This window comes from Onychomys torridus, chromosome 1 (genome assembly GCF_903995425.1).
Source record: "Onychomys torridus chromosome 1, mOncTor1.1, whole genome shotgun sequence".
In the NCBI taxonomy this organism is placed as follows: Eukaryota; Metazoa; Chordata; class Mammalia; order Rodentia; family Cricetidae; genus Onychomys; species Onychomys torridus.
In genome coordinates this window covers 128,981,606-129,000,682 of record NC_050443.1, presented here as the reverse complement: position 1 = coordinate 129,000,682, position 19,077 = coordinate 128,981,606, and the positions used below count along the sequence as shown (strand labels likewise).

At 51.7% G+C, this 19,077-nt stretch overlaps 3 protein-coding genes across 6 annotated transcripts in view; 2 read left to right on the top strand and 1 right to left on the bottom strand.

Annotated features, from left to right (window-relative positions):
* The window catches only part of Myrf (myelin regulatory factor), a 32,426-nt gene extending 24,940 nt beyond the window's left edge, over nt 1-7,486 (top strand). For 2 of the 3 annotated variants that reach the window (XM_036205087.1, XM_036205069.1), the window contains 10 exons: nt 74-142; nt 520-600; nt 781-869; nt 960-1,133; nt 1,354-1,605; nt 3,191-3,293; nt 3,516-3,590; nt 3,863-3,968; nt 4,956-5,030; nt 5,171-7,486. In XM_036205087.1, the coding sequence (XP_036060980.1) occupies nt 74-142; nt 520-600; nt 781-869; nt 960-1,133; nt 1,354-1,605; nt 3,191-3,293; nt 3,516-3,590; nt 3,863-3,968; nt 4,956-5,030; nt 5,171-5,251 (1,105 nt within the window). In that variant the 3' untranslated portion in view covers nt 5,252-7,486. The remainder of the gene's footprint in view (nt 1-73; nt 143-519; nt 601-780; nt 870-959; nt 1,134-1,353; nt 1,606-3,190; nt 3,294-3,515; nt 3,591-3,862; nt 3,969-4,955; nt 5,031-5,170) is intronic. The other variant, XM_036205079.1, reaches the window with a different exon arrangement.
* A 533-nt stretch (nt 7,487-8,019) lies between these two features.
* Nucleotides 8,020-11,808, bottom strand: Tmem258 (transmembrane protein 258). Its single transcript, XM_036175821.1, has 4 exons — nt 11,728-11,808; nt 9,548-9,657; nt 8,578-8,714; nt 8,020-8,130 (listed from the first exon to the last, which is right to left on the bottom strand). The coding sequence occupies exons 1-3, from the start codon at nt 11,728-11,730 to the stop codon at nt 8,588-8,590; spliced, it is 240 nt and encodes a 79-aa protein (XP_036031714.1). The 5' UTR covers nt 11,731-11,808; the 3' UTR covers nt 8,020-8,130; nt 8,578-8,587.
* Nucleotides 11,809-11,985: 177 nt separating this feature from the next.
* Nucleotides 11,986-16,939, top strand: Fen1 (flap structure-specific endonuclease 1). 2 transcript variants are annotated; one of them, XM_036175799.1, is made up of 2 exons: nt 11,986-12,197; nt 15,081-16,939. In XM_036175799.1, the coding sequence occupies exon 2, from the start codon at nt 15,100-15,102 to the stop codon at nt 16,240-16,242; it is 1,143 nt and encodes a 380-aa protein (XP_036031692.1). In that variant the 5' UTR covers nt 11,986-12,197; nt 15,081-15,099; the 3' UTR covers nt 16,243-16,939. The 2 variants fall into 2 exon arrangements, with proteins under 2 accessions (XP_036031692.1, XP_036031704.1); XM_036175811.1 differs by lacking the exon at nt 11,986-12,197 and adding an exon at nt 12,205-12,307.
* The last annotated feature ends 2,138 nt before the right edge of the window (nt 16,940-19,077 follow it).

Sequence of the window (19,077 nt, the reverse complement as noted above, 5' to 3'; positions counted from 1 at the left end):
GGGTCTGCCATAAAGAGGCAGTGTTAGGTGGTGGCTTGCATTCAGACAGTGAACCCTTTTCTGTGGCTCCCAGCGTGGTGTCCATGTCCACACTGTATGTGCTGAGCCTGCGCTCCGAAGAGGACCTGGTGGATGCTGATGGGTATGTCCCTAGAAACTGGGCTGCTGCTAAGCTCTCTGGCCAGGTGGGACTAATGGAGGGTGGCCTGGGTCAGAGGCGTCTCTCTCTAACGGGGTCCAACCTTAGGCTTATAGTCTGCCAGAGCCCTTGGGGTGCGTGGGGAGGTCTCCTGTATAGTGGATGCTTTCTACAGGCCCTCTCTGGCCTGCTCAGTACTCCTTCAGGTAGTCCATCTGGAGAACACTTGTAGGAAGAAGGGGCGCCAGGAAGGGGGGCCAGAGCAGAACCTTGGGCTCTGTCTGTCACTGTCACGCCCCAGCTCCTGGGGCTGCCTCTGACTGTGTCTTTTCTCTCTCCTCCCCTGTGCCTGTCTCCCTGATCTTTCTATTGTCTCTTAGCTCTCTTGCCGTGTCCACTTCCTGTCTCCTGGCCCTGCTCCGGCCCCAGCATCCTGGGGGGAGTGAGGCCATGTGCCCGTGGTATGTGTCTGACCAAGCATCCCTCCCTCCTCTGGCTCCTGCTACCCTCCTTCCTGCTTCTGCTCCCCATTCCCTCTCCACCACCTCCTGCCCACCCCTGCTTCTCTGGGACCCCCAGCCCTCCTACCCCCTGACCTCAGGCTCTCCCAGTGCCTCTGAGCTCAGCCCACCCTTCCTTAGCAGGTCCAGCCAGAGCTTTGGGACCACGCAGCTCCGACAGTCCTCTATGACCACCAGCATGCCAAGCACACAGCCCTCTTTGCTGCTGGGTGTGTGTCTGGAGGGATGAGGTGGGGCAGGTGGCTGGGTGTGGGGCTCCAGTCTCCTCCTCCAGCTCATAGAGCTTCTGGCTTCCTCAGTTACCAGTTCAGCCTCAGGCCCAGCTCTCCGTACCTTGGACCTGTGCTCCAGCCAGCCCTGCCCCGTCGTCTGCTGCTCCATTCCCACCTCCAGTCCTGTTGCGGATCCTAGCCTTGGCCCCACAGCTACCCCTGCTCCAAGCCCCAGCCCCAGCCCCAGCCCCAACCACTCAGGTATGGATGTTTTAGGGGCAGGACCAGGGTAGGCAAGGGTGTTTGGTATTATTTGCATCCCGAGAAAGACCCCAGAGGGAAAGTGGGAGGGATTCCTGGATTGGAGATTGGGGGGTCGACACCCGCAAGGGAACCAGAAAACACAAGAGAGTTCATAGAAGCCCAGGACAGGAGGCAACTGGTTCTTCCTTTCTCAGCTTATCTTTGCTTCTGTCTATAGGCCCCAGCCAGATGGCCCCGCTGCCAGTCACCAACATCAGAGCCAAATCCTGGGGCATTTCTGCTAATGGCATCGGCTATTCCAAGCACTCCAAAAGCCTGGACCCTCTAGCCAGTCCTGTGGTCCCCTTTCCTGGCGGGCAGAGCAAGGGCAAGAACATCCCCAGCTTCGGTCTCCACAGTCGTGCCCGCAGAGGAGCCCCTCAACCTAGCCCAAGTCCTGCCCCACTTGCTCAGACCCAGGGCCAGCTAGGTACTTGCCGCTCTCAACTCTTCAAAGCCGGCCCAGCCACAAGGCTGCCTGGGCACAGAACTGTCAGTCAGCAGACATTAGGGGGCAGGCCTGAAGCCGCATGCCAATCATGTCATTTAGTCCTCACAACTTGGATGGGGAGATGGCCCAGGGGGCAAAGCACTTGCTTTGAATGCATCAAGACCAAGTTTGATGCCTAGAACGTACCAGGTGTGGTGGCACACATTTGTAATCCCAGGGATAGCAAGATGGAGGTAGAGACAGGCAGGTCCCTGGGCCTCGCTGGACAGCTAGCTTAGCCTATGTGATGAAGTTCCAGCTAATGAGAGACCCTGTCTCGGACAAAATGAGGAAGGCACTGTTGCCGTGGTTCCGATGGGGAACTGGAGACTTACTTAGGTGAAGGGTCATATAGCCCATCATCAGGCCAGCTAAAATGATGTCTCCACTTTGCCAAATTCCAGATTATGTTCACTCTGTCTCTATGCCAGGGTAGAGAGGGTGAGGTACTAGGACCTCACCCTTAATCTTTGCTTTTAACCAAGGTAGATCTCTTTTTAGCACCAGGGGGTTCTTTCAGGCTGACTTGTATATATTCTCTGGGCTCCTGGTAGCTTTAGCCAGTGTCTCTACCCTGAGATGTGGGCTTTCTCAGTTTGACTTTGTGGCTTAGCAAACAAAAACCTAGACACTGTGGGCTGTGCAGAGACAGATGTTCAAAGTGGTGGGGCAACCCCAAGGGTGGGGAGCTCACCTCTGCCCCGTGGATGCCCGAGACATGCATGATGCTCGAGACACACATGGATCTGCCGGAGTGTGCAGAGGTGAAGACACCTCAAAGTGATAGGTTTCCAGGAGTAGGGAGGGAGCTTAGTCTAAGGCGACCAAGGAGGGAAGCAACCAGAGAAGGCTTCCCTAGAGGAGTTGACATAGAACCATCTTTGAAAGACATCTGGGGATTGCCTATGAGGAAAGTCATTGTGTCTGTATCAGGTGGCTTCCTAGGGTATTGTGGGTGCTGCTAGAGACCTTGGGTTTATGCCTTAAAGAACTGAAAATATAACAGGTCAAGCAAATGTTCAGAGGACAGTGACCACAGCTTCCCACTCCTGGGGTAAAGGACTGGGCAGCAGCAAGCCCGAGACATCGAAATGCACACACATCCTCAAGTCCCCACTGCTTGTGACTCCTCAGTAGTGGGTTTGCTCAATCAGGACCACATGCTGGAGGCAGCCCCAGTTGTGTGTTCAGCTCTTCTGCCCTTCCATGGCTGGTTTCTGGCTGCCAGGGTGACCCCTTCTGAGCCCAGGGCTGGGAAGAAATGTGTGTGGCCAGGAGCAGAGGCCTGAGAACGCGTTCCTGTACATCCAGGAAAGACCTCTACCTGCTTCTGGGTGGCTTGGTTCTATGAAGGAGGCAGACCTCAGGCTCATGGGAACTAGCTGGTTCTAGAGCAGCAGGGAGAAGGGTGTGGTGTGATCCTGTTGTGAGGTCTGGGGAGCCGACTTACTGCTCTCACTGAGGTGGCGGGGGGGAGTCCTAGGGGCCGTCATCCCACCCCGTCCCCTTCCTCGCTGCCCAACAGCCTCTCTTCTCACGGACCCAGTGCCATCCCTGACCTCCATCCAGCTGCTGGAGAACTCCATGCCTATTACTTCCCAGTATTGTGTGCCAGAGGATGCCTGCAGGTAGGCCGGGCTCCCTCCTGTCACTCCTAGGAGGGCCCCTCAGGTGCCACGAGTCCAAGCAGTTTGCATGCTCAGATCGTGGCCCTTGGAGGAGCGACTTTTCCCACAAGTTTGGGCAGCCCCTTTCCAGGTTTCTGAGGGCTTCAGTATAGAAGGAGGCTGAGGAAGAGAGAGGGAGGCTGGCAAAGTGGCCTTGCTGAGGTACTATCTTTGCCCCATTAGGCTTGGAAACTTCACCTACCACATCCCTGTCAGCAGCAGCACCCCACTGCACCTCAGCCTGACCCTACAGATGAAGTAAGTGCTGGTGTAGAGGAGGGAGGGAACCGTGAGGAAGCAGGCCTCCAGAGCCTCTGAAAAGTCAAAGCTCAGTGGTCCCTACATTTCTTACACGGAGGGCCCAGGCTGCCTGGGGAAAGGCTGAAGAGGGGCACAGCTGCTTGGGGGGTTACAAGCCCCTGCCTCACTGGGACTACACGAGGTGGTTGGTGGGACTCGCTGTGTGGGAGATGGGGGAGCTACAGCTACTCAGATGGGCACCCCATTCCATTAACCCTCTTATTCCCTAGTTCCTCTGCCCCTGTGTCTGTGGTGTTGTGTAGCCTGACGTCAAAGGAGGAGCCCTGTGAGGAGGGGGGCTTTTTGCAGAGGCTTCACCCCCATCAGGACACCCAGGTAAGGGCAGGGAGGGAGCTGTGCACTGGTCAGGGCTCAGTGATCACCAGATGATGGAAAGCAGAGTGCAAGGGTGTCTACTGGGATACACCCAGCTGGGCTCCTGTGTCTGGGGGAGGGGGCCATGCATGTCAGTCTTCATTCATCCATTCTGTTGGGCATCTCCATCTCCTGTGACAGTGGCTAAGGGGGTAGAGCTTATAGGGACTGATCTGGGATGAGCATGTAGTGCCCACTGCAGGCAGAGCTGAGCTCCCCACCCCCCACTCCCCAGGAGGCAAGTGTGGAGTCCACAACGTTCATACTCAGGGCAAGGCAGTGATTGACAGATGATGTCAGAAGAGCCCTGGGCTCAAGGTAGAAGGCTTCCTTGAGGTCCTGTTGCAGCCCAGCTCATGGCGATTTTTGCTCAGTTGTGTTTATTCAACAAGTATCTGTGAAGGCCTCGCTTGTCTCCTTCCCTGTGCTTCCAAGAACCTGTTCTCCAGGGAGGGAGAGAAGACATGCATGAAATACCTTGAGCTGAGAAGAGAGATGAGGTCCCAAGGGAGGAGAGGAGATCCGTGGCCTTACAAAGAGGGACACATAATAGCAGAGGGACAGCCCATGAGTCACTTTTAGCAATGGGGCTCTGGCCTAAACCCACACAACACAGGCCAAGTCAAAGCCTCAGGTAAGATAGGTAAGCTGTTCATGGGCTGGCCCCCATGCCATACTGTGATAGATAGCCACAAAGACCTGGGTTTGAACCCAGCTCTGCCATATGTGCATCTTGAGGGAGGCAAGTGACTGTTTCCTGTCTGAGATGCAGATGGTAGCAGTTGTGGGCAGAGTTGATGAGATACTTACACAAGCCTAGAGCACAAGGAGCCATAAGACAAAGGGAGGCCAGGGCTAGGAAAGGCAGGACGTGGAGGGTGGCCATCGGTGAGAGGAATGATCGTTAGGGCAAGGCTGCCCTGACCTTTCTCTTCCTTCTCTCTCTAGGGCACCTCTCATCAGTGGCCAGTAACCATCCTGTCCTTCCGTGAATTCACATACCACTTCCGGGTGGCATTGCTGGTGAGCACACAGGCCCACCTGCCCACAGAGGCAAAGGGCATGTCTATGCAGTGTGGGCTTGGGAGAAGAGTAAGGGCTTTGCGAAGCAGGGTGGGGCTTGGGGCGACCACCTCACCCATCCTCACATCCCTTACGCACAGGGCCAGGCCAACTGCAGCTCAGAGGCTGTCATCCAGCCGGCCACAGACTACTACTTCCACTTCTACCGCCTGTGTGACTGAGCTGTCTCCCGGGGCAGTGCCATGGCCAGGATCGGTTCCCCGGGCCCTCAACACTGGATGCAAATGTGTTACACTGGAACTTGCTGCAGGCCAGCTCTCTGCTCTTCACTGCCTCCCCTTGATGGGGGAGACTGGAAATCTTCACACTGGAGCTGCTGGGCAAGCTGGTCACCCTCACACAGCATAGAGGGGGCTAGAGTGACCAGCATCTGGGGCCTTCCTCCTGGCCACCTCCTTGGGGCAGCACAGGACCAATTCATGGCTGTCTAGATATGGTTGCTGGAGGGCTGGATGTAGAGGCCCTGTAGGCACGGGGAAGAAGCTGCGGCCCTGACTGGTCCACTCCCACTCTCCTTGCCTTTCCTTATGAGCTGTGGTGGAGAGAAGGCCCATGGGGGTTGGACCCAGACCTGTAACACCTAGCTGGATCCCATGAGTCCATGGAGAGCTGATAACTCTCACCCTTTATGCTGTTCCCAGGAGGGACAGCTTGGTAGTAGACTTTCTGGGGTTTGACTGTTACACTAGACCTGGATTTCTAAGCTTTAATGTGGTTGGTTCAGCAGAGTTCTCCCTGGGAGAGATTAGCTCTTAAGAATCCCTGAGGCAGTCAGGGCCAGCCCTGGATGGCTGGAGAAGCTGACCTTATGCCTTAAGTCGACTGGTGCCTGATGGAGCCGCCCCCACAGACCTGAACCAGTGGGGCCCATAGGTCAGGTAAGCCTTGGACCCCTGAACTTGGAGTATTCTAGAAGGGGAGGTGCCCTCATGAGCTCCCAAGATCTGTGTTCCTGGGAGTTGCCCAAGCTCATGATGGAGTTAGTAACACGATCATTCTCTGAGCAGAGGGGCAGGAACCCCTGCAAGCAGTAGGCTGGTTTCCGCCGGAAGGTGGATGCAGATAACTTTTATTAATGATGTAATTACTAAATGCACTTAAACCAGGGCAGCAAGGAGGAGGAAGGAGCTGGAAAGCTGAGTGGGCCTCAGCTTGGAGGGACACTAGTAGACAGGAAAACCCCGGCCCCCCCAGATCAAAGTTCCTCTCTCCAGGCTTGGATCCATGCTCGGTGGGCCCCATCTCCGCCTCTTCCACCCCCAGGAGAGGAGTGGTGGTCTGGGTTAAAAGATTTTACTCAAGTGACAGCTTCAGCATTTCTCAGCAGCACCTGCAGCATTCCGGGGTCCCATGCAGCTCCTGGAAGGAGTACTGCAGTCATTCGGCCACGTGTCATGGGGGTCAGCAATGGGAAGGGAACGGCTCCTACCTTGTGGTATTCTGGCCCTGTGGACACCTGGCCTTGCCTTTTCCAACCTCCCATTCTCAGCTCTAAATGGGAGGCCTTTCCATAGGGGAGCTGAGTCCGAGAAGCCTTTGAACTGTGGGTCCTGCCGTGGATCTCAAAGCACTTATCCTCAGGACAGGGAAACAGCAGGGACACCTTGCCCCGAAGCGTTCTCCCCGACTTGGCTCCATTCCTTCATTCTACCATAGGAATCATGGTTCCGCACAAGGGGCCATGCCTGCCTTAAACCACTTTGTTCTGCCCTTCCACAGGGTAGCTCTTCCTGCAGTGCCTTAAGACTGTCCAGCCCCACTGCTTTCAGTAGCATGCTGGAGCCCCTCACCAGAGGGGGGAGTGTTCTTGGACTGTGGCCCCTCAGTCCTTACTGGAAAGTGACCCTCCACTACCCCCTGGAGTCCATCTGGACACAGCCAGCCTAGGCCCATTGGCAGCTGCCTGTTTGCACACCTGGGGAGGGGTCCTCAGTGTGAGTTGGGGCCAAACTTGGGCTCCAAGCTGCTTGAGAGGGTCAACCTTGGACCAAAGTCGCCTTAAGCCCCAAGTATAAAAGGGTTTGGGGAAGGTAAAAGGGCCACAGGTTGGAAGCTGACAGCCTGGCTGGTCCTCCCTTTCTCTCTCCCTTCTGGTGTGTTCCTATAGCCACTGGGCTAATCTCCCCCTTGCTTTAAGCTGTATATAGGGTCCCCCAGGACAGACCCCTGCCCATGATGTACCCCTTAGTGGCCTGTGTGTTCATAGTGTCTCCCTTGCCGTTAACTCCCCATCTTCTCCCTGAGCTCTGACTCCTATTTATCATGTACTCACTCTGACTCTGAGGAATGCAGAGGGAAGCCACTGGGCCTACTTGCTTCCTGTCCCGAAACCGCCTTTTCTTCTGAAGTAAATATACATATATAAATAAATGTATAAATACTGCTTTGTATCTGAACTTGCCTCTTGGTGTCTTTCTGAGATTGTTCTGATGGAAGGGGAGCCATCTCAGGCCAAGCTGGCTGGAATCTAGTTTCTGAGGGGCCTAGAATATCCTGACCCCACGCCAGAGGGCCAGAGCTACTCCAGATCTTCATGCAACTCATTCTTGGATCTGAGGGTTGGGTTAGCCACATACACCTCCAGCAAACCTTCTCCATGCCACTGTCCACCTAGAAAGAATATGGCTAAGGGAACAGGTTGAGCCTAGAGGACCATAGCCCAAAGAAGGATGGCTGAGTTCTGAGAAGACTGGCCCAGGGTAAAATTGACTGGAGAAGTGTGTTCGAAAACAACTTAAAAGCAGGCCTGGACCCTTTCTATTGACAGGTAAGCCTCAAAGTAACGACAAGAGGACACCGCCACACAGCCCCGGCCCATGAAGAGAACACAAACTCCCAGCATCAGGTGAAAGGCAGCCAAGAAGTGGAAAAGGGTGGGAGTTTAACAGCCAAGGAGACCCCAGTGCCCCCACCCCGAAGGGACACAAGGCAGGTCTGTCACACATCTGTCTTTATTATAAACAGCAGGTGGGACACTTGTAGCAATGGTAAAAAATTAATTTACAAAAGCAGGGACTTGGTGAAGCTGCCTGGTGGGTACCTGGAAGAGGAAAGCAGAATTAAGAATGAGCCCAGTGACCTTCTTTTACAGCCCCTCCCCGAGGCCCTGTGCTCCTTGAGCACAAGGGCTGTGCAAGAGTCACTGAAGATGGTCACCAGAATGGATTTTCAGTATCCTGTGTGGTGCTTATCTGTTTTAATTCCCAGATCCTTTCCAAGTCACTAGTATGACTTGGAAGAATGCAGATGTAAAAACACAGGTAGCCCTCACCCACATCCCTACCAAGTAACCAAGTATCCCCCAAAGCTTGAGTGAGGCCTTGAGTAATGTGGAGAACTCAGAACTGACACACCAGGTCACACTTGGCTCAAATCCCCATGAGGGTGGGGAGAGTCCTGATGTACCCCAGTGTTTCTATCCCCGTGACCCACTGATATAGCTGTAGGAGGCTTCTTCAGGCATGTACCATCTTGTTACAGCTCTTACCCTTGGGGACTCATACGTAGATGCCAACCCAGAGCAGGAGGAAGAGGACTCCAAAACCCATGAAGAGTGAGGCCACCAAGGAGATGAGGAGCTCTTTGTAAATATCACGTGTGTACTTGGTGGAGGTAACCTCGTAGCTAGGAGGACAGTTAAGGAGAATCAGAGAGAGCCGGGCAGTGGTGGCGCACGCCTGTAATCCCAGCACTTGGGAGGCAGAGGCAGGCGGATCTCTGTGAGTTCGAGGCCAGCCTGATCTACAGAGCGAGTTCCTGGACAGCCAGGGCTACACAGAGAAACCCTGTCTCAAAAAACAAAAACAAGACAAGCAAAGATGGACTACAGTGAAGGAGCTGTCTAGGATCACTCAATGTGGGGAAACAGGCTTCCTGGGAGGCTTGTTTGGCTTGGTGCAGCCAGGCAGAGGGGTGCAAGAGATGACATAGGCTGATGCTCCACAGCAGACCTCTAACACCCACAAGGAAAAGAAGCCCACAGTAGTTAGGCCAATCACCTCTAATCACATCTTACTGATGGTAAGACTGACAGCTAAGACTAGGCACTGGACTTCCTGACACCTGAGCACATCCTTGCTTAAATCACCTTCCTGCTGGTGCAGTGGTGGACGCCTGTAATCCAAACACTCTCTAGAGGCAGAGGCAGGTGGACCCTTGCGAGTTTCGGGTCAGCCATGTCTGCAGAGTGAGACCCTGTCTCAAAACAAAACCAACCCCATAAATACCAACAAACCACCTTTCGAACCTTAGTCCTGTCTCAAGAACAAACTGAGCTAACGTAAAGTTGGAAACCAGGGCCATGGCCTGCCCTGGGCATCACCAGCCTCCTCCTATACTCACCTTGTCTTAACCCCACCTAAAGGAAAAAAGTAGCAGGGTGTAGTTACCCAATGTGGTTTCTCCCTCAGTTCTTTGGCCACTAATTCTGGCTCCCTGGCTGTTCAGTAAAAGGATACACGAAGAACCAGGCGGTGAAGAACATGCCGATGGCCAGAAGTACCACAGTCAGGTGTGGGAAGACAGCCGGGTTGACTGGGCTGGTGTACCTACTCATGGCCTCGAGCTCCTAGGGAAGAAAGAAGATCAATCTTAGTTTCAATCTGGGGAGAGTCTGGAGCAGCCCTGTACTACTACGACTGCTAGAGGCATACTTCAGGCTGGGAAATGGAGAACTCCTTCAAGTGATTCACTATGGGAATGGAAATTCCAATAATTTTATGTGTGTGTGTGTGTGTGTGTGTGTCTATACACATATGTAGGTATATATGTGTAAACATTTTTGAAGTTTATAAATTTAGCCACTCTGCATGTTGTGTGGGTGCAGCTATCAAGTGCATGGGGAGATCAAAGGACAAAAGCTGGTTTTCTCCTTCCATCATGTGGATCTCAGGGACTGACCTCAAGTCACCAGGCTTGACACAGTGGGTGTATTTACCTGCTGAACCATTTCGAAGGTCAGCCTCCCTACTCACTTTCTTTTTAAATTTGTGAGGGGGTTAAAGGACAACTTTCTGAGAGTCACCTTCTGCTGTGTTTGAGGCAAGGTCTTTTGTTGTTGTTGTTTTTTTTTGGGGGGGGGTTGGGTCACTGTGACATGAACTCCAAGTTAGCTGGCCCTCAGGCTTCTGAGCACTTCTCCTGCTTCCATTTGCCATCTTGCTATGAGTTCTGGGATTACCACAACTGGCTTTTAAAAATAACATGGGTTCTAGGATCCAAACTTAGGTTAGCTTGCACACCAAACCTCCAGCCTTACAATCACATCTTAAAGTAGGGATGTGGCAGGCTGTGTGGTAGAACATTTGCATAGCATACATGAAGTCTTGCGTATGATCCCCAGCACTGGAAAAAACAAACAAAAACCAGTAACAAAGCATGGAGGTGGCAGCTTTTCTTTCCATGAGATAAGAAGAGAAGCTGAGTCAGAGGCTCAGGTATAGAAAGGGATAGAGACAAATGGCTCTTAGGATTTTCTAGATAGTGACCACTAAGACAATCATGGATTTGTCTGGAGAAAAAACACATGAAGAAAAAGCTTGCCCACAATCTCCATTGCTTTTGGACTTGTATCCAGACTCTAAAGCACTAATCTGTGCAGGAAGCCAAAGCCTAGTACCCAGATCTCAAGTTCTACTTCCGAACTCTTTTCACTACATTAGGTGGGAACCGCAGGGGCCACCTGGCAGAAGACCATTGTGATAATTCTGGCTTTACTGAATCACTGGAGTTTGAGTTAAGTAGTTATAACAGTACTTGTTTCACAGATCTGATGCATGATTGGAGAAAGATGATAAATGTTGACACATCTAGTTTACTGCCCGGCATAGAGTAACTGCTCAATAGGTATTTGTTTCCTTCCGAAGGTTGCAGAGAAGATTATGAGATAATGCCCACGAAAGGGCTATACACGTAAAGTTCTGTACAAATGTTAACTTCTATTGTCACTTGCCAGCCAATGCTTCTAAAGTCCAGAACATAACAACTCCAGAGAAGTAAACTGAACCCATTGTTCTAAGAGACACAGGAATTCAATTCAGTAAACAATTATGTTCCCCTTGCCCCCCTAAAAAAGCCGAAGACAATTGCGGCCATTTATGGAGCCTCCAATTGCAGGCCCAGTGTTTGGCAACAGGAATACAAAGATGAATAGACATCATCCCAGAACTAGATGCAGTCACTAGGAGGCGTGGCAGATAAAGAAGTCCATGAAACGTGGCAAGAGGCGTAGAGACTGAGAGCTCCCAGCAGACAGACAAGAGCCCGGGAGAGTTGCAAGTGTTTCATCAGGTAATGACATTTACCCAAGGGCCTTACAGGATGAGTTCAGCAGGGGAAACTTTCCAGAGAGCGATAACTGATCACAGGAAAGAGAAATAAAAGCGCGAAAGTGTTCAAAGTGACCCTCACGCCCCTCAGCCTTATAATCAACGATATGATAAGTCCATTGTGATGGAAACCTCAGTCTGAGAAATCATGACAAGGGGCTGGCTTTCCCGTCCCCTAAGTCAAACATGGGCTCCAGCAGCGACCCACCCTCGGGACACGGAATGCTGAGGGCTCCGCGGAAGAACGCGGTGTGGACCGGACACCCAGGAATCCTGGCCCACAGCCTAGTCCACAACTCCCACCATCTCACCATTTTGCCCCGCACAGGATAAACCACCGGTCCACTACCACCACCGGAAGAACACGTCGGCAGGAGCAAGCGCGTTGAGCAACAGGAAGAGGATGTGGTCCCTCCAGCGTGGCATTGTGGGATTTGTAGTCCCATGGTTCCAGGTGTAGCGGTAATTGGTACTATAAGGACTTGGTGTGAGTGGCGTGGGGTTGGACTGTGGGGGAGGGTAGTGCAGGATCTTTGTTTTAACCCGTTATTCCCGAAAATAAGACCCACTACAAAAGCTGCTGTCTGAAGTGGCGGGGTCTGCACTACATTTCCCTGGAGTCTGTTCGCGGCGGAGGGTCACGTGACCGGAGCGCGGGCTTTGGAAGGCGGTGAAGCTGAAAAAGGCTTTGGCTCGGCATCAGAAGCGCGGGCTCGGCACTGTCCTGAGGACGCTGGGGACACCAGACTACCACTAGTTGCCGACGCTTCGGGCAGTGGAGGTAGGGTGAGGCCTTGCGGAAGCGACTCTGAGAGCGGCGAGTATCGCGGGTGCAGCACCAGGCGGCCCCGGCCGGACCTTTGGCGCTGCTCCGAGCCTCGGTCTCCACCGGTAGGAAGTGATAACCTTCCCCTGTGAGGACTAAGGCCCTGTACCAAAAGCACTAGAAACGACTTGTTCAGCCCCCTTTCCTGCCTGAGTCTGCGGGGTACTGCGAGAGGAAGACGGCTATCAGGGTATTGCTAGGTTTGGGGGAGAAGCGGGGTCCGAGAGAGGCCAAGAGCTTGTTAGCTGGCAGTTCCGGGACCCCGAAGCAGAACCTCAGCCCACCGGGAGAGACCAGAGCCTGTTTCTTCAGGGGCCCTTGTGAGGAGTATGGAGCGGGGTGGCTTTGTACCTTTAAGGAAATGGGTCCAAGGTCTGCTGACATCACGAGACACTGCTTTCTTTCTTTTCTTTTTTTGGGGGGGGGGGGTGGGAGTGGGGTTGTTATTGTTGTCAGGAGACACTGTACTTATGTTGCTTGTAGCTGGTTTCTTTTTTATAATTTTATGTTCATTGGTGTTTTGCCTGCATGTATGTCTGTATGAGGGTGTCAGAAGCCCCGGAACTGGAGTTACAGACAGGTGTGAGCTACCATGTGGGCGCTGGGAGATGAACCCGGGTCCTCTGGAAGAGCAGCCAGTGCTCTTAACCCCTGACCCATCTCTCCAGCCCCCGAGACACTGTGCTTTCTTATATTTCTGGCCGAGGGGGGTGTTGGAAAAGCCCTAGGAACATTTCTGGATAAAGGAAGTCTGAAAGATTCTGAAGAACAGTGGACCCAGTTAATACGGTTGTTGATCAGTTGACCTTGGGGCAGGGACTCTTATCCTCCCTACAGTCATTTAAGACTTTGCCACCTGGAAGGGGGTAGGACTGAGATGGTGTCAGGACTGAACAGGTTCCCCTCTGTGTGACGCGATGGGTACTGTCTTGTACTTACTCTAGCAAAACAGTAAGTGAAGTGTGACCCAGAGGGTTGAATGGGGAACATCGGCACAGCATCTGGTGATGTGTGCTTTCCATCTGGTGTGTCGCTTGACCAGTTCCACAAAAATTCTTCTGAGTTGTAAAATAAGACCACAGAATAAGTGACTTAATTGTGTTTCACAGAGCTGAAGATGTGGCTCACTGTAGAGCACTGGCACGTGTGAGGTCCTAGGTCAGTCAGTCCCTGTTGTTACACACACGCTCAACACACCAAGTGGTTTCACGGATGGTGGCTGGATTCAAAGCTGGGCATTTTATTTGATTTCTGTTGCTGGGGCACCAACCTGGAACTTCAGCTGTACCAGTGAGCTACAATCCTCAGCTCTAAGGCTGAACTTTTGCTGCTTGTTTTCATGGGGGAACCACAATAATACAAACCAGGAAGAAGTGAGAAAGGATGGCAGGAAGAAGACATAGCTAAGCAAAAGAGAGAGGCAGGGCTTTTCATTAGGTTTCCGAACTGCTCAGGTAGATTGTGTTGTCATGTGTGCTGAGGTGTTTGGCCTTGGGGGGGCGGGGGCGCATGGAGGGAGTGTAAGTATCACTTAGGTTTCAGAAAAGAATTGATAGGATTTTCTTATTGTGTGGAAACACTATCACTGGGCAAGCAAAATGACTTTGGTAAACTACATATTAGAAAATTCTTTCATTATGCATTTAACACAAGAAAATGACTGATATATGCAGACCCTGCGCCCCCAAAGACAGGGCTTCTCTGTGTGTATTCCTGGCACTAGCTTTGTAGACCAGGTTGGCTTTGAACTCACAGAAATCCACCTGCCTCTGCCTTCCAAGTGCTGGGATTAAAGGCATGTGCCATTGCCCAGCAATGGTGGCATTTACCTTTAATCCCAGCACTCAGGAGGCAGAGACAGGCAGATCTCCGTGAGTTCGAGGCCAGTTTGGTCTACAGAGTGAGTTCCAGGACATCTGAGGCTACACAGAGAAACCCTGTCTCAACACCTTCTGCAAAGGTGTGTGCCATCACTCACAAATATCCCCCCCTTCCCTTTTATTTTCATTAGAGTCCATTTAAAGAAAAATATTAGATGAAGGAAAATTCTATTTCAGTTGAGAGGGGCAAAAATTGTGAGGGTAGTGTGGAAATACTGCCCCAGGAATAATGTGATGGAAGTCTTGAACCACATACAAGTCTTGAATTGTAGTATTGGGTTGTGTGAGTCCAGCTTGCCAGCCCTTAATCAGAACCTGTGGTAGGAGTCATGAGGTTCATGGTTCAGACTTAGTGGTAGGAAAAAAGTACAGAGGGGGAGTTAAACCTCCTCCACACCCTGCAAAAAACAAACTCTGAGGGGGTGCTGAAGGGAGGGGTAGCGGCGTGTGAGGTAGCCAGCCACCTGGTCCTCGTTCAGGGTTGCTGCATCACTTAGATAGCTGTAGAGAAACAACAAATGAGACATGGCCATATTTGCAAGGCTGGTGTTTACCTGCTCCTGAGGGCACACTTCTGCTGTTAGGATCTCAAGGTCCTTCACGCTGAGCCAAGCACTCTTGTCTTCTGTCATCCTTGAGGAGGATGGACGTTGAAGTCATTCTTGGTGGAACAGGATGTGCTGTTGTGTTGTTTGGAGCCCTTAAGTTATTCAAGGACATCCAGGGTCTCATTCCCCAAAGCACCTGATCACCTCCTGACACTTAGGAGGTGTTAATTGGGTGCACTGTAGATGTCTTGAAAATGATGCATCTTGTTCATCTTTGCATCTTCTGCTGACATGGAGTCTTGTTTTTCTCATTAAATTTGATTAAATGTGAAATTGGTGGGTGTTGCCATTTATAATCTTTGTTCCTTTTGTCCTCCAAGATCCCCCTCTTATTTCTTTCTTTGTTTTAGCCATCGCTCCTGTGTTACCATGGGAATTCAAGGCCTTGCCAAACTAATTGCCGATGTGGCTCCCAGTGCCATCCGGGAGAATGACATCAAGAGCTACTTCGGTCGCAAGGTGGCCATTGATGCCTCCATGAGCATTTACCAGTTCCTGATTGCTGTTCGTCAGGGTGGAGATGTGCTGCAGAACGAGGAAGGGGAGACCACCAGCCACCTGATGGGGATGTTCTACCGTACCATCCGCATGATGGAGAACGGCATCAAGCCTGTCTATGTCTTCGATGGCAAACCACCACAGCTGAAGTCAGGTGAGCTGGCCAAACGAAGCGAGAGGCGTGCCGAGGCCGAGAAGCAGCTGCAGCAGGCCCAGGAGGCTGGGGTAGAGGAGGAGGTGGAGAAGTTCACCAAGCGACTGGTGAAGGTCACCAAGCAACACAATGATGAGTGCAAACACCTGCTGAGTCTCATGGGCATCCCGTACCTTGATGCACCCAGTGAGGCTGAGGCCAGCTGCGCTGCCCTGGTGAAGGCTGGCAAAGTCTATGCTGCAGCCACGGAGGACATGGACTGCCTCACTTTTGGCAGCCCCGTACTGATGCGACATCTGACTGCCAGTGAGGCCAAGAAGCTGCCCATTCAGGAGTTCCACCTGAGCCGAGTCCTGCAGGAGCTGGGTCTGAACCAGGAGCAGTTCGTAGATCTGTGCATCCTGCTGGGTAGTGACTACTGTGAGAGCATCCGGGGCATTGGGCCCAAGCGGGCTGTGGACCTCATCCAGAAGCATAAGAGCATTGAGGAGATCGTGCGGCGGCTGGATCCCAACAAGTACCCTGTTCCAGAAAACTGGCTCCACAAGGAAGCTCAGCAGCTCTTCCTGGAGCCTGAGGTACTGGACCCCGAGTCTGTGGAGCTGAAGTGGAGCGAGCCAAATGAAGAGGAGTTGGTCAAATTCATGTGTGGGGAAAAGCAGTTTTCTGAGGAGCGAATTCGCAGTGGGGTCAAGCGACTGAGTAAGAGCCGCCAGGGCAGCACCCAGGGCCGCCTAGATGATTTCTTCAAGGTGACCGGCTCACTCTCCTCAGCTAAGCGCAAGGAGCCAGAACCCAAGGGGCCTGCCAAGAAGAAATCAAAGACTGGGGGAGCTGGGAAGTTCAAGAGGGGGAAATAAACGTGTCCTCCCCTCCATTCTCCCCAGACCCGATGTCTGCTTCATACCGTCAGTGTTGGCTCCTCTGCTGGAAGAGAGGCTGCTGCTTCCCAGAACTGCCTTTGGAGCCTGCCCTTTTGTACTTGATGTTGTGGCAGGAAGGCACAGCTTTGCTTGTCCTCAGTTTTAGCTCAGGAATGGTGTCAGGCTCAAACCACTTCTCGGGCAGGTTAATGGACACTGCACCCATTGTGCTGTGAAACTGAAAGCAACACTTTTGAAAGAAGCAGATAAAGATGGTTTGGGGTGGGAGTGTGGGAGATAATCCCCTGACTGGCCGCCGTGGATGGGGTGACTGTAGACCTTGACTGTTCTTCAGCCCCAGCCCAGGCTTACCTGATGGAAGAAGGGGTTGTGAGGAGAAGGGGCAAGCGGCCAGGAGTCGGCTACGGCCTTGACTGCTGACTGCCTGTGTCTTGTGGGTCTCCAGGGTTTTCAGGGGAGGGAAGAGGCAGTGTTGTGGGTTTGGGTTTTGTGTTTGTCCCGTTCCTCTCCAGCGCTGGGAATTGATCCCAGGGCAAGGCAGGCAAGCAGCATACCACTGACTGTATCCCTGAGAGACACTGTTCTGATGGCCTTTCTGAGGCAATCGATTGAATTGAGGTTTGGGGAGAAGCAGCTGTTGTTCATGTGCTATTTCTATTTTAATAGATGTGAAGAGGAAAAAAAATCAATAAAATTATAAAAGTGACAGAATGTGGTGTTCTTTGAGGACGTTTGAAAACACCCTTACTGTTTCAAGCTCCTGTAGACTAGAATGATCTCTTTTTCCCACTGAAGTTAGAGGACAGGCTGATTGCTCTGGTAACAAGTGGTTTGTTTAAGAGTGACCACAAGGTGGCGCCATATCCCGTGTAATGTGGCCACAGCGGTTGTGATGACACCAGCCTTTTGTGCTTCCGTTTTAATAGTTTGGCTGGATTTCACATGTTCCACCTAGTCTGTAAGGTAAAGGAGTCCCTTTGAACAGTCTTGTAATTTAGATTAACTTTCTCATAACATCCAAGCAATTTGTTTTGCTACTTGAATAACTGTCATTCAGAAACCTTTTTCCTATTGAGATTTCAGGTTCTCAGGATGAATGTTTGAAAGTTTTAGAGTGCTGGGGCCTTAGGGTTCTCTAGAGAAACAGAACAGATAGAATGCCTTATATGTATTGAAAGGGGTTCATTAGAGTGACTTATAGGCTGTGGTCCTGCTGGTCCTAACAATGAGTGTCTGGCAAAAAGGCCAAGAATTCACTAGAGTCCACAAGGGATGCTTCAGCTGGTCTACAGTCTGCATAAAGAATCCCAAAGAAGCAGGTTCTAATACGAGAAGGAATGTCTCAGGGAGAGGGTGCACAGGTGAGAAGCAAAAGCTTCCTTCCATGTCCTTTTGTGTGGGCTCCCTGCCGCTAGAAAGGATGGCCCAGAATTAGGGATGGTCTTCCTACCTCTCTTCCTCCACACAGATGTGCCCAGCTGCTTGGGTTTTTTAGTTGATTCCAGATGTGGTCAAGTTGACAATCAAGGTCAGCCATTTTAGCTGGTAAAGCTTGGTGGGGAGCTAGCCCCTGGTTCTGATTTTACAGTTCTGTTAATAGCACACAACTTGAAGTTGAAAATTTCTTGACAGATTGAGAAGACTAATACTATTGGTTTTCAAGTCCTTAGAATTTAATTTTATTATATGGTTGGGGCAGGTTGTGTGTGTGTGTGTGTGTTGTGTGTGTGTGTGTGTGTGTGTGTTAGCACGTGTAGAGGTCAGATTTCAGGGGTCTTCTCCACTGCGTGTTATGAAGATTAAATTCAAGTTGTCAGGGTTTTTACCTGCTGTGTCTTTGCACAATGGCTTTCCATCTCCTCCTTAGCCCCCCCGCCCCACTCCCCACCCCAAGTACACATACACAGAGTCTTGCTATGTAGCCCTGGCTGACCTGGAACTCTAGTAGACCAGGTAAGCCTTGAATCAATATTTTCTAAGTGCAGTCTTGGGTGACTGTAGACACTGTAAGTTGTATCCTGAGGGCAGCGTGGAACCGACTGCCAGATTAAAGCAAGCTGCACTTTAAATTTGAGTTTTTTCTGATTCCATAATTTGATTCTAGATCTGCAGTGGCAGTGAGCTAAGTGTGTGCCAGGGCTGCACTCACTGCCCCGGCACAGTGGCTCTGAGGGGCTTGCACCCTGTGGTCAGCGAGCATTTAGAGTTCTGGCTTCTCTAAATTTGAACTGCTTAGCCTTTTCCAAGTTTCCTGGTGTGTGCTTGTTGTGATGTTTAAGCACAATGAAGAGTCGAGAGGCATCGCTCTGATGTGACTGAGGCAGCATTGGCAAACGACAAACAGGACTTGAAAGTATAACCATTTGGAAATTAGAGACGGGCTTAAAGGGGGAATGACTCAAAATGGGAAGTTGAAGGGCGACATCCATGAGCTGGCCGGAGTACCGCAGCAGTACAGCATCTCCACAAATGGGAGGAACTTTGTCAGACTTACACATTCCTGCCAGGTTATACAAGGGAGCTGAGCACACGGGTGGGTGAGGACTTAGAGCAGCGGCACCAGGGAATAGTATGTAATTTATATGTACGTGTTCCTGTATGTTTGCGTGTCAGAAAGGCCAGAGGTCAGTATCAAGTATCTGCCTTAACCACTCTTATTTTTAGAGGCAAGGTCTTTACTGAACTCACTGATTTGCCTATGGTGGTTGATCAGCAAGCTCTAAGGCTACACCTTGCCCTATGCTGAGTTATAGACCTCACATCTGGCTTTTACATGGGTTCTGGGGATCTGAACTCAGGTCCTCAGGCTTG

Excerpts from the sequence above, each read along its gene's own strand:
- Tmem258 (XM_036175821.1), bottom strand. Across the intron at positions 8,715-9,547 it reads TTCACCGCCTGGTTCTTCGT|CTACGAGGTTACCTCCACCA; the intron begins GTATCCTTTTAC and ends CTGTCCTCCTAG.
- Fen1 (XM_036175799.1), top strand. The coding sequence starts at position 15,100 with ATGGGAATTCAAGGCCTTGCCAAACTAATTGCCGATGTGGCTCCCAGT.